The following is a 13,700-nucleotide window of genomic DNA, read 5'->3' on the forward strand; positions in this document are numbered from 1 at the left end:
TCATTTTCATGCTCTATGACCATTTCTTGTTCAATGTCTGAATCTTCTTCAGTAACATCCACTTGTGGTACATAGTTTTCATCATCAGATGGAACATATGGTTCATCCTCATGCTCAGAATCAGATTCTTCTAGCATTCGCATTATTTCGTCAGACGTAAATCTGTAAATATGAAAAAATGTAAAATAAATAATTTTCCGAAATACTACATTATTAGCTTTTCACAAAATTATACTAACCTGCAAACACGTTTTCTTGGATTATGGCGGAAACTAGATCCAGCATTACTATCACTCATGATGACTTGCTAGATGAATTTTGGCTTCGTATTTTGTGCTGAATATAAATAAAACATCGTAAAACAATATGTAGATACTAATTATTATCCATTTTTCGTATAAAAATTATACCTATAGTGATAAGTTTCATACAAAATATATGTAAGCCAAGTCCAGGCTGAAAGACAATTTGACTGTTCTGTCCCCACATAATGAGAATAAAGGTATAACTGGCTGTTAGATGCTGTGAGACTTTCCTACCTTCGTTTCCAAGAAATTGAAGACTTCACAAGCCTAGAAATGTGTGCTCACAGCAATGAGATGAACAGCAAAATGGCTAATGAGAGGAGGGAGGCAGGAAGACAAGTAGAAGCCACTCCCAGTTTGAATTAACTTAATTGACAGCAACATAAGTGACCAGTAACAACACTGAACAATAGATATCAGCATAACATTTGTAGCTGAATGAACTTTAGTTTCTGAAACCAAGTAAAGTCTTCCCACAGTGGAGGTATATGTGAAGGTACAATTGTACCTATGCAGCCTGTTAAGGTTGTAAAATTATGCAGCCTGACAAGGGTTAAGCACCTTGAGGGGTGCAGTTTTTAGAATGGTGTCACACTTGGGCATTTTCTATCATATAGACCCCTCAAATTGACTTCAAATGTGATGTGGTCCCTAAAAAAAGTGTTGTAAAAATGAGAAATTGCTGGTCAACTTTTAACCCTTATAACTCCCTAACCAAAAAAAAATTTGGTTCCAAAATTGTGCTGATGTAAAATAGACATGTGGGAAATGTTAGTTATTAAGTATTTTATGTGACATATCTCTGTGATTTAAGGACATGAAAATTCAAAGTTGGAAAATTGCAAAATTTTCAAAATTTTCTCCAAATTTCCATTTTTTTCACAAATAAATGCAAGTAATGTCGAGGAAATTTTACCACTAACATTAAGTACAATATGTCATGAGAAAACCGTGTCAGAATCACCGGGATCCGTTGAAGAGTTCCAGAGATATAATCTCATAAAGTGACAGTGATCAGAATTGTAAAAATTGGCCCGGTTATTAACATGCAAACCACCCTTGGGGGTTAAGGGGTTAAGAGATCTGGGACCACAGTTTCAAACATTACCATTAGTAACACACGATTCTGCCATGGATTAAAATCCTGCAGGACACACAAGGTCCCCCTGCTGATCCTAGAACATGTCCAGGGCCATTTGACATTTGCCAATCACCATCTGGATAATCCAGGGAAGACATAGGAGGAGGTCATGTGGTCAGATGAGACCAAAATAGGATTTTTTTAGTATCAACTCCACTCGCCGAGTTTGTAGGAAGAGGGATGAGTGCAACCCCAAGAACACCGTCCCAACCATGAAGCACGGTGGGGGAAGCATCATACTTTGGGGGTGCTTTTCTGCAAAGGGGACAGGATGACTGCACCGTATTGAAGGGAGGATGGATGGAGTCATGTATCACAAGATTTTGGCCAACCACCTCTTTCCCTCTGTAAGAGCATTGAAAATGGGTCTTGGCTGAGTCTTCCAGCATGACAATGACCCAAAACACACTACCAGGGCAACCAAAGAGTGGTTCCTTAAGAAGCATTTCAAGGTCCTTGAGTGGCCTAGCCATTCTCCAAACCTAAACCCAATAGAAAATCTTTAGAGGGAGCTGAAACTCAATGTTGCTCAGTGACGGCCTCGAAACCTGAAAGATCTGGAGAAGATCTGTATGGAAGGCTAGTTTCACACTAGCTGCATGCGTCGTTTTGACGATGCAGAAAAAAAAATGCTACAGGCTGCGTCTACGCTGGTCGCCGCATCGTCAAAACGACGCATGCGGCACCATCCGCATACAGCCGCACGACCTGCGTACCTAATGTTAAATATAGGTACGCAGGCCGCATGCGGGCCGCATCCAGAAGTAGGCAGAGCTAGCGGCGGAGGTGCGGCCAAGGGTGGGGCTTCACGGAGGAAGTCCGCAGCCCGCCACAGATCAGGGAAACGCGAATATGAAGCCGGCCGAAGAGTGGGCCAAAATCCCTACTGCTGTGTGTGCAACCTTGGTCAAAAACTACAGGAACTGTCTGACAATTGTAATTGCAAACAAAGGTTTCTGTACCAAATATTAAGTTCTGTTTTTATCAAACACTTATTTAATGCAATAAATTGCAATTAGTTATGTAACAATTATACAATCTGATTTTCTGGATTTTTTATTTGATTCGGTCTCTCGCTAGCAAAACAGGCAGTGTATCAAATATTAATTTTCCCCACTGTATGTACTATACACAGAGCATATACAGTACCTATACACAGAACGCATAATACGCTCATATGTATACAAACAGCACAGATAGAAGTACGTGCTGTACTAACTGCCCATCAGCACACCCACAATTCAATAGGTTTCCGTGATCTAATGCAATAAGATTTTAAAAAATATTTAAAAATATCTGAAAAAAATTATAAAAGATTGAATCACCACCTTTTCTCCAATTAACAATTAATAAATAGAAAAACGCATATGCAATATCTCTACATTTGTAAAAGTCTGATCTATCAAAATATCAAATTAATTAATGCAATAGGTAAATGGTGGAACAAGAAAAACAATCAAGATGCCAGAATTGCAGCTTTCTGCAACAGCAGAAAAAAATACAATAAGGAGTGATCAAAACATTGTATTTTCCCTAAAATGGTATCAATAAAAACATTGCTGCAGTCAGTGAAACTGCACAGTGTAGCTATTTTCAGTGACACGATCCACTAATGGCCGCTATAATTTGACATAATATCTGTGAAGGCCACTGGTGTACTTGTAAGGGTTGCACAGGTGGGGATGTTCTGTTACCACCCTTGGCAGCAGTGACATTGGTTCTGGGTTCCTCGGGGTGTGTGTGATGTAATTTGCAGCTGATGTTTCCCACTCAGGCCACATACCCTCAAAAGACACATGAACCCCAGATTTAATGCATTAATAGGGAAGGATTTAGGCCAAGTAGGGAAGGATTTAGGCCATTTTCTAAGAATAAAGTGAACTTTACTGTTTGAACCGGTGTAACGTATATACAGTAGGTGGCAGGAACAAAGCTTGTGGTTCACATCTTCTGTTTTACACAAAGGTTCAAAACATATTGTTTTAATGTGACAGCACATCATTATAAATACCACCTCAGCAACACAGCATGATTGACTTGATTACTCCATTCTTTCTCTCTGCCCGTCACTGACCACTTCCATGCGCTACCCAAAGCCAGGCCTGTCAAGTCCAATATTTCTTTACAAAGACTCAGGTCCGGCCTACACATTTCTTCCTTAGCCCAATTTCGCCTGTACTGTCTCAGGGTTACCCAGAGGTATACCTCTTTGGGCTCCTGGCCATACGCACTGCAGCTGAGCTCGACTTCCTTCTCTGTTCCACTTCCCAGGATCCATGATGTTCTGACCATATTAATATCCAGCCTGCCATTTTATCTCGTACAGTTAGTGCTTCATACCTCAGAAAATCTCTTCCTTGCACTCACACACAGTGTGCAGCCAGTTCTATCGTCTTCCCTTCACTACTAACTAGTGATTCACTCTAACCAGGAAGTAGCTGTCTTCCTACTCCCCAAAACTCCTCCCCACTGTAGGGCTGGCTTAACTCATGCTGCATCTACACTGGTACTTTCTCTTTCCCTACACAAGTGCATAGAGGGGCATTAATCACATATTGAAATCGGTAATTGCATCACATAGTAACAAATGGAAAATTCAGCAATATAACACATATCATAACTATAAAGTCTTCAGGAAAGTGTTGCTTCTCTTTCTATACTCTTACATACTTTTCATTGGTTCAGACAGCACATTTGCTGTGGGGGTTGGTGGTCATTACAGATGCTGGCATGAGCTCAGTGCAAACAGATTTGTACACCTTTCTTTGAGTTCAGTATTGGTTGTATATCTACATAGGCAAGATTGCCTTGTGCAGGCATGTACTACGGAGGACAGAGAATGAACTTCAATCCAATATTGCGGCCAGCATGCAGCCAGCGGGTAAGGAAAGGGTGAATCAAACACCAGAAAACCCCGCCTCTATGGCTGAAAATTGTTCCCTCCAAATTCAGGTGACAGAGTCCCTTTAAACTTATCTTGCTAGTAGCTACAGACAGCCAATGTTTTACCATTTAACTTTGACTGCAGAGTGAATGGAAACTATGTATAAGGATATGTTGCATAATAACTATAGACTTTAATAGAAAAGTTCTACATTACTTAAGGTTCATGCCTAGCCTAGGATTTCTGTGTACTTCCCTAAGACTTATCCAAATGAGTTGTTGTAAGTGAATTTTTTTTTCTGTAGATCTATGTTATAGTTAGATTGGGTATTATAACCTCATCTAGTCTATGTACCTTCTTAGCTTGCTTTGAAAAACACAACTAAATGTTTACGGTAAGTGAAGTGTGAAATCCAAGTTATTTTGTTCTAGAAGTTTCCTAGTCACTCTTCTTTTTCTGTATTTTAGGTTAAGCTGCCATTTCCAATTGATCAAATCACAGATCTTCCACGCAATGATTTCCAGATGATGATAAAAATGCACAAGCTGACCTCAGAACAGTTGGAATTCATTCATGACGTTCGGCGGCGAAGCAAGAACAGAATAGCTGCACAGCGCTGTCGCAAGAGGAAACTCGACTGTATACAGAATTTAGAATGTGAAATACATAAGCTGGTGAGCACTCCATACCATTCTTGTAAAATAAGATCGGACCATGAATTTACATATTGATATGAATACACGTATAGTGAACTGCATATTATTTTTAAGATATAGGCTGTAACACTTCCAGCACCCTGATTTTTTGGGGGGGCTAGTCAAGCACAATAGCAGGAATGGATCTGGACACATTTGGGCAGAATTACTGTTTCAGACTTTTTTTCTGTTTACTGATTTTGTGACAAGTTAATAATTTAGTGTGATTTATTGATCGGGTGCACTTTGCTGGATAAAATAGACTTATCGGCACTAGTGATGAGTGAATATGCTCGGTTAAGGTGTTATCCGAACATGCTCAGGTGCTAACCGAGTGTCTTCAGCGTGTTCAAAAAATATGTTCAAGTACCCGCTGCTGCATGTCTCACGACTGTTCGACATCCTCAACACATGCAGAGATTGCCTAACAAACAAGCAATCCATGCATGTATCGTGGATGTCTAACAGCCGCAAGACCTGCGGGAGCAGGGTCTCGAACATACGTTTCAAGCACTCCAAAAACACTCGGTTAGCACCTGAGCATGCTCGGATAAGACCTTATCCGAGCACAGTTCACTCATAACTAAGCACTATATTTATTGCCAAAAAAGCAGATAGCATTAACCCCTTAATGACCTCAGATTTTTTCATTTTTGCATTTTCGTTTTTCGCTCCCCTTCTTTCCAGAGCCGTAACTTTTTTATTTTTCCGTCAATATCGCCATGTGAGGGCTTATTTTTTGCGGGACGAGTTGTACTTTTGAGCGACAACATTGGTTTTAGCATGTCGTGTACTAGAAAACGGGAAAAAATTTCCACGTGCGGTGAAATTGCAAAAAAAAGTGCAATTCCACACTTGTTTTTTGTTTGGCTTTTTTGCTAGGTTCACTAAATGCTAAAACTGACCTGCCATTATCCAGGTCATTACGAGTTCATAGACACCAAACATGTCTAGGTTCTTTTTTATCTAAGTGGTAAAAAAAATTCCAATCTTTGCTAAAAAAAAAAAAGGAATTGTGCAATTTTCCGATACCCATAGCGTCTCCATTTTTCATGATCTGGGGTTAGGTGAGGGCTTATTTTTTGCTTACCGAGCTGATGTTTTTAATAATACCATTTTGTGCAGATGCGTTCTTTTGATCGCTCGTTATTGAATTTTAATGCAATGTCGCGACGACCAAAAAAACATAATTCTGGCGTTTTGAATTTTTTTCTCGCTACGCAGTTTAGCGATCAAGTTAATCCTTTTTTATTGATAGATCGGATCGGGCAATTCTGAATGCGGTGATACCAAATATGTGTATATTTGATTTTTTTTTTATTGTTTTATTTTGAATGAGGTGAGGTGTTTTTTAAAACATTTTTTTTTACTTTTGCCATGCTTCAATAGCCTCCATGGGAGGCTAGAAGCTGGCATAGCCTGATCGGCTCTGCTACATAGGAGCGATGCTCAGATCGCTGCTCTGTAGCAGAATTGCTGCATTGCTATGAGCGCCAACCACAGGGTGGCTCTCACAGCTATCCGGCATCAACAACCATAGAGGTCTTCAGTAGACCTCTAGTTGTCATGCCGACACATCGCTGACCCCTAATCACATGACTGGGGTCAGCGATGCCCGATGGCCTGAAGCGCTAGTTAAGTGCCGCTGTCAGAGTTTGACAGTGGCATTTAACTAGTTAATAGCGGCGGAAGGATCGCGATTCCACCCGCCGCTATTGCGGCCCATGTCAGCTGTACAAAGCAGCTGCTGACATGTCCCGGCTTTGATGCGGGCTCACCGTATAGTACGTTCGAGGACAGGAAGGGGTTAAACATAGTAAGAAATTCCCATTCTAAGAAGGAATTGAAAAAACCCAAGTAGATGCACTATAAGGCCAGGGTCAGACTTGGGAGTGCAGTGCAAGAAACTCACACGAGTCTCTCGCATCAATACCCGGCATTGTCGCCGGCTCTCGGGAATGGAGAATTCAGCTGCATAGAAATACATGCAGCCGCACACTTCGGTCACGAGTGCTGGAGGCAGTGCCAGATATTCATGCGAGAGACTCGTGCGAGTTTCTCGCATTGCACTCGCAAGTGTGACCCCGCCTTACAAGTATGATCCAGCAGTATGTATCTAAACCCAGGAAAAGTAGTAAAAAATTAAAAACAATAATGTAATAAAGTTACATTTAAATTATACTTCATGATGAGATCTAAAAAATTAAAAAGCTATTTCAGATTTTTTTTCCAGGCCTTCTACCAAAAAATTGAAAGAAATAGTGATCATAAAGTTATATAATTCGAAAAATAGTAACAGCAAAAAGTACAGTTTATCACACAAAAAACAAATCCTCACACAACATCATCTATAGAAAAATGAAAAAAGTTATGAGTTTTAGAATATGGTGAACAAAAAAGTTATTCTGTTTAAAAAGTCATTTTGTTGTAATAGTAGCAAAACATAGAAACCTTTTTATAAATTTTTGGTGAGTCATAAGCATATCAACCCACTGTTATGATACGGTGGTCTAGGAGCAACATGGAACGAGCTCTGAAGGACGTGGTAACTGTACTGACCGCAGTCCCTAAGCTCAACACAACACTAGAAGTAGCCGTGGAATGCTCCTAACTCTCCCTAGGCATCTCGTCACAGCCTAAGAGCTAACTACCCCTAAAGAAAGAAGCAGGAAAACTATCTTGCCTCAGAGAAAATCCTCAAAGGATAGATTAGCCCCCACAAATAATGACTGTGAGTGGAGAGGGAAAAGACATACACAGAATGAAACCAGGATGAGCACAGGAGGCCAGTCTAGCTAAATAGATAGGACAGGATGGAATACTGTGCGGTCAGTATAAAACACTACAAAAATCCACGCAGAGTTTACACAAAAAAAACTCCATACCTGACTAAAGGTGTGGAGGGCAAATCTGCCTCCCAGAGCTTCCAGCAAGACAGAATAAATTCACACTGATAAGCTGGACAAACATAGAAAGCACAGAATGGATAAGTCCACAATCTATGGACAGAAAAGAGCAAGCAAAAACTTAGCTTAGCTGAACTGGTCACAGGGAACTCCAAAGAGATGTGAATCCAACCAGAAACCATTTACAAGTGGCACTGGCAGAAGACAGAGCCAGACCTAAATAGCCGAGCAGAAGAGAAGATAAGTGGAGGCAGCTGAAGACAGCTAACTCCAAGGAGCAGCCATACCACTAGAAACCACCAGAGGGAGCCCAAGAGCAGAACTCACAAAAGTGCCACTTACAACCACCGGAGGGAGCCCAAGAGCGGAATTCACAACACCCAATCAATAAAGATAACATGTCAATTTAAAAAATAAATTCAGAATTAAACTTTTTTGGTTGATTTTGCCTCAATTAAAAGTGTAATAAAAAGTGATCAAAAAGCTGCATATACCACTTAATGGTACCAGTGAAAACTGCAGCTTGTCATGCAAAGAATAAGCTCAACTAACGGAAAATTGTGAAACATAAATTAAGCTGTTGTTCTTACTCACGCACAGAATAAGTTTAACACTTTATTTGTACAGCACTGCAAATAGCATAAATTTTAAAATCCAGAAAAGTGACAGAATTGTAGTTTTCTATGTATTCCTCCCAATTAAGAGTTAATAAGTTACCGTATTTTCCGGCGTATAAGACTTTTTAACCCCTGAAAATCTTCTTAAAAGTCAGGGGTCGTCTTATACGCCGGGTGTCGTCTTGTACGCCGGGTGCAGACACCAATGTGTATATGGTGGGTGGGGGGGAGTGGTCCCGATCATGAAGAGGGGGTGTCTCACAGGAAAGTGTGAGTGGAGTATCCCCCATTACCTCATTGTAGCTGCAGCGTGGGGTCTCTGTGGTGGGGAGCGGCGGCGGCTGCTCCTCTTTGTGCCACATTCCTGCGATGCGGTGGCCTCCGGGAAAATGTCCGCTGGGGGCGGCGCATGCTCAGATTCAGATCTCGTCCCATCCTGGTATACGTCCCCCGTTCTACCGCTGTTTTTTAATGCATGAAAATTGTTCTCACCACCCGCCACTCCTCCGCAGCACAGTGTTCACTTCTGAAGCCAGCACATGACTTCAGCATGCAAGTGATGGGAGTGCTTGATGTCACTCCTATGCACGCTCATTCATGTACATGCCAACGTCATCTGCTGGCCTTTCATTGGCCAGCAGTGTGTATTACAACGCATGGACCCGAGGACACACATCCAGTTGAAGTTTGCACTGGGTACAGCAGGCCCCTCACCTGTAACCTCTGAGACCCCGATCTTTACACCCCTGATGGCAAGACTTCTGTTTAGTCCCATTCATTTATTTATAACTGAGCTGCAGTCACAGCTCAAACACCTTTATGGACAGTGAACTGTTACTATATAAGAACATGGAACTTGATGGAACTTTAATTGAATTGTTAGAAAATGAAAATCTTATGATTGGTTTTCAGTGTCTAAAGAAAGGAGAATATTTTCAAGACCAAGATTTATAGAAAATGTATCAAATATACTATGTATATTGATTTATGCGTGGCTTAAAATATTATACGTTGAAATCTCAGGCTACAGTCATACATCCACATGACACGTTCTAGTGCTGTGTTTTCACGTACATTGCACTGACTCATAGAGTATCATATAAGTCAGTTTTAACAATTGGTCAATGTATGCGGTCATCAGACTCTGAGCATGTCCTATTCTCATCCATTTTGTGGATCAGATACAGCCATTAAAGTCTATGGGGATATGTGAGACATCAGTGAAACTAATGCTTTGCAGCTTCATAGTTCCAACTGAGTTTCATCCTGTTTTAACTGGTACTTTGCTAAGAGTCAATAAATAAAAAGGTCAGTCTACTTACTTCAGTGAAAAAAAAGGTATGAGAAAAAAGCTGACGCAATAAGGATGATGGGTTTGTTTCTCTCGGGTAGTAACAAAAAGATGTGTAAATTTAGCCTAAAGTTGGGTTAAGACAAAGCTTTGCAATAAATTAACTTTCTTTTTTCCATTAGGTATGTGAAAAAGAAAAGCTGTTAACTGAAAGGAACCAGCTAAAGGCCTGCATGGGAGAGCTACTAGACAACTTCTCTTGCCTATCCCAAGAAGTATGTAGAGATATTCAGAGTCCAGAGCAGATCCAAGCTCTACACAGGTACTGCCCTGTTTTGAGGCCTATGGATCTACCCACAGCTGCTGCATTCAACCCTTTACCAGCAAGAATAGAGCAAAAACTTATCACGTCCCAGGACGTTGGAGAAAACATGCAGTGCTGCAATGAGCAAGGTCAAGTACAGCTTGGAGGCCACTCAGTTTCTAACAGTATACCAGAGAATTGTATAGCAAGAAGTGTGGAGGGATCTGAGCTTGGTACTTACTCAGAGAGGGAGACGTGTTTGGAACAGAACAGCCAAACAGTGACAGTAGACTTCTGTCAGGAGATGACCGAGAAATGTACAACGGATGAACAACCAAGGAAAGATTTCTCCTAGTGATGTTACAACCATATGGTCAACCAGAAGTCGCCCGTCAGCCTTTGGCTGCCACTGCCTCCAGAAAACATTATTGGTGCACACTACAGCAGTCTTAGCAGCAATACTGTTTTATAAGTATTTTCCTCCTCTCTGAAAGTTGGAGATCCTTTCACGATGGTGCTATACCTTGCTCAGGCAAGGGACAAGACAGTGGCTGCACTGTCCTCCTTGTGTTCTATAATATTTGTTAATGTATTCTAATTTCAGATCTTAACAGGGATGGATTTAATACTCATGAAGACCCGACAGCAGCTTATATTCTCAGTGACTCAGTCACAAAACCTATCTCAGGAATTTCTTCAGAATGTTCATTTGTTTTCATTAAAGACCGCTAATCAAGATTTTATAGGTGAACTGTATATAAGTTCTATGTCCATATGCAAAAAGTCCACGCATCCCTCGATGTCCACAACCTAAAACTGGAAGTCAACTCTTCATTTCTGTTCATACAATATCCTACATTCCTTTTTGTGTCATTGATGTCACAGACTGCTTCTTATATTTTATTTTTCAGTCTGACACTATCATTTAGTTTTTAATTATTTATAAACCGCTGTATTGGAATTTTTGTTATTATTATTATTATTACACATGAGCTTTTAGCGCAACACGGCGCCAGTCTCCATTTCAATCAAGCCGTACTTTTGTACGATTTTTTTCTTACTGAGTTTCTCCTTGCCACATGCACTGAGTTTTGCTGTTGTGTGTAAATTTAACATGACTACATATGCATTGTTTGTATAACAAAGAAAACAAAAAAAAAGAAAGAAAATACTCAGGATATTAGGATTTTAGGAACATTTTCTTGCCAAATATTGCATTTTCCATATAGTGTAAAATTTCTATTCAAATTTTCCCTAGGCCCGGGTACTTTAAAACTGTTCTGAAGAATCAACTTGGATTTGATGCCATCTCTGGATTTCTGTAGGTTAAATATATGAAAAAGTAAGAATGCTGAAGGGCGTTTGCAGTCCATCAAACCAATGAAAATCACATACCTCATATTAACAAATGCAGGAATTCTAGAACATGTTTTTTTAACACATCTTACTTTTTTTTTCAAAATTAGTTTTATATTCTGTTTTTAGACAGAATCTGATCCTGGTTTCCCTGGGTGTTTTCCTTAATGACACGGCCACAAACAACTCCTATGTTGGATCTCATGAGGATTTGCTCTGTTGCTGGTATTTAGATATCGAAAACATAAAAACGGCGGAATTAACTGTTTGTTTGACTTGTTGCTATGCAAATGTGACGCAAAGCAGCTCAGATGTATATTGAAATATTGACCATGTAATGCACATACGTGCTGCAGCAGTCTGTCAGTTTTTTAAGCTTGGCAACGTGTATTGTCTCATTTCCCTGCTTTGCCTGTAACATAAAATGACAACGAAATTGCTATTGAGTATATCGAAATACACAGTTGCGGTTTTTTGCTTGAATAAGTAGTGACTTTGTTCTCCAGATTCTCCCCAAATACTGTCAGGTGTCAAAGAACGCCTTTTATCCAGCCATCTGTGCCCCATTCTAGAATGTTAAGTATCGAGACGGTCAGAATTGCTTCCACCACATGAGAATGATTGGGGTAATGGTTAATGAAATAATGTTTATCTGTAGATTATACTGTATTAATATTAATATTTAACATACTTATATTTGGAAATCTCTGCATTAATGAGAATTATAACTACTTCTCCAAATATTTCTTCCACAGTTATCTGATAGTGTTATATTTAGCACAAACCATGAAGTATTATCAGATGGCCTAAAGCCATACAAGTAAAGTCTCACTTTTCTATGCTGAAGAAAGACTATGAAGAAACCGATGCGTAGGTTAGCGTGTTGTCCCCTCTTGTACATCCCTTTACACTGTTCATTGACGTATTGATGGCATTGAGTTCTGTAATTATAATACCAAAGTAAGTTTAGAGGGAGCATGTCGTATTAATCCAATGCATGATTTCAGCTGTGCTCCACATTGAAGCATACCACATATATAACATGCATTTTCCCCATAGCCTATTCCAACTATGTGAGGACTGATGGACTTTCTAAACCCAAAATCTAATGTTGTAGTATTTTCATTTCTAGATAACATAGTTAAAAAGTGAACATTCATTATGCAGCCATGCCTTGTCATTTAAATGTGTATTGCCATCAGCCATTATACATCAAAAATAGTAATGTTCCAGATACTGGCCAAAACATCTTTCTGTAGTTAAAGGGAATCTGTCAGCAGGTTTTTGGTACGTCACCTGAGAGCAGCCTGATGTAGGAAAAGGGATTCTGATTCCAATGATGTATCACTTAGTTTAACAACTGCTGCCCCCAGTAAACTATCAGAGTTCATAGATGAAACATGAAGCAGAGCTGAGAAAGCTAACCCCGCCCACACCAGGCTCTCTGTGTACATTGTCTATTGACAAGTGAACTGTTTATCACAGGAGAGGGTGGAGTCAGACTAGGAGTCAGGTGCATATCAGACCTGGCAATCATAATCTCCTAGTGATAAAACCCTCAGTGAAAGTAAACAATAGCACACAGTTTAGTAAATGACATATCACTGAACTTTTTTGTTTCAGCCCCTATCTCCTGCTATCTTCAGATTGCATAGCAAAACCTGCTATCAGATTCCCTTTAAGGAACTATTTAAAGTTTTATTTGTGCTTTTTGTTGGGAGCTCTTCCTTTCCTGAATGGGTTTGGGCAGTTGAACATGGTAATTATTGTAATGTTGTAATATAATCCTTTTCAGACTCTAGCTTAGGTACAACAGAAAGCAGAACGATAATTAATTAGTATATATTTACTATTCAGCCTTATTGAATTGTATAACTTAACACAATCCAAGAAAAGGTAATAGAGAAAACTTCTGTTTCTCTGGTTGGGTCATCATGTTATAATTTCTAACTTATGACTCTTCACTGATAGTGGTAGAAATTCTATAGCTTGTGTCAATTAAATGATAAAAAGTTAACAAGCGAAAATATTTCTTAAAATTTAATTTTTTGTATTACATCACAAGTTTCCAATACTTGTGCTGGAGACCTGGTGGATACTAAATCTCTAAATTTGTAGTTTTCTTTAATTAACAAAAAAAAGTAAATTTTAGGGCAAGCAAAGCAAGTTTACTTTACAGAAATAGGACAACACATGGAAAA

The 13,700-nt window shown here is 39.7% G+C and overlaps 1 protein-coding gene across 2 annotated transcripts in view; it reads left to right on the plus strand.

Annotated features, from left to right (window-relative positions):
- Positions 1–11,282, plus strand: part of BACH2 (BTB domain and CNC homolog 2) — a 433,614-nt gene extending 422,332 nt beyond the window's left edge. For both annotated transcript variants that reach the window (XM_069726358.1, XM_069726357.1), the window contains 2 exons: positions 4,798–5,004; positions 10,022–11,282. In XM_069726358.1, coding sequence (XP_069582459.1) covers positions 4,798–5,004; positions 10,022–10,498 — 684 coding nt within the window. In that variant the 3' untranslated portion in view covers positions 10,499–11,282. The remainder of the gene's footprint in view (positions 1–4,797; positions 5,005–10,021) is intronic.
- Positions 11,283–13,700: the final 2,418 nt, after the last annotated feature.

The sequence above is a fragment of the Ranitomeya imitator genome, chromosome 5 (assembly GCF_032444005.1).
Source record: "Ranitomeya imitator isolate aRanImi1 chromosome 5, aRanImi1.pri, whole genome shotgun sequence".
NCBI lineage: Eukaryota > Metazoa > Chordata > Amphibia > Anura > Dendrobatidae > Ranitomeya > Ranitomeya imitator.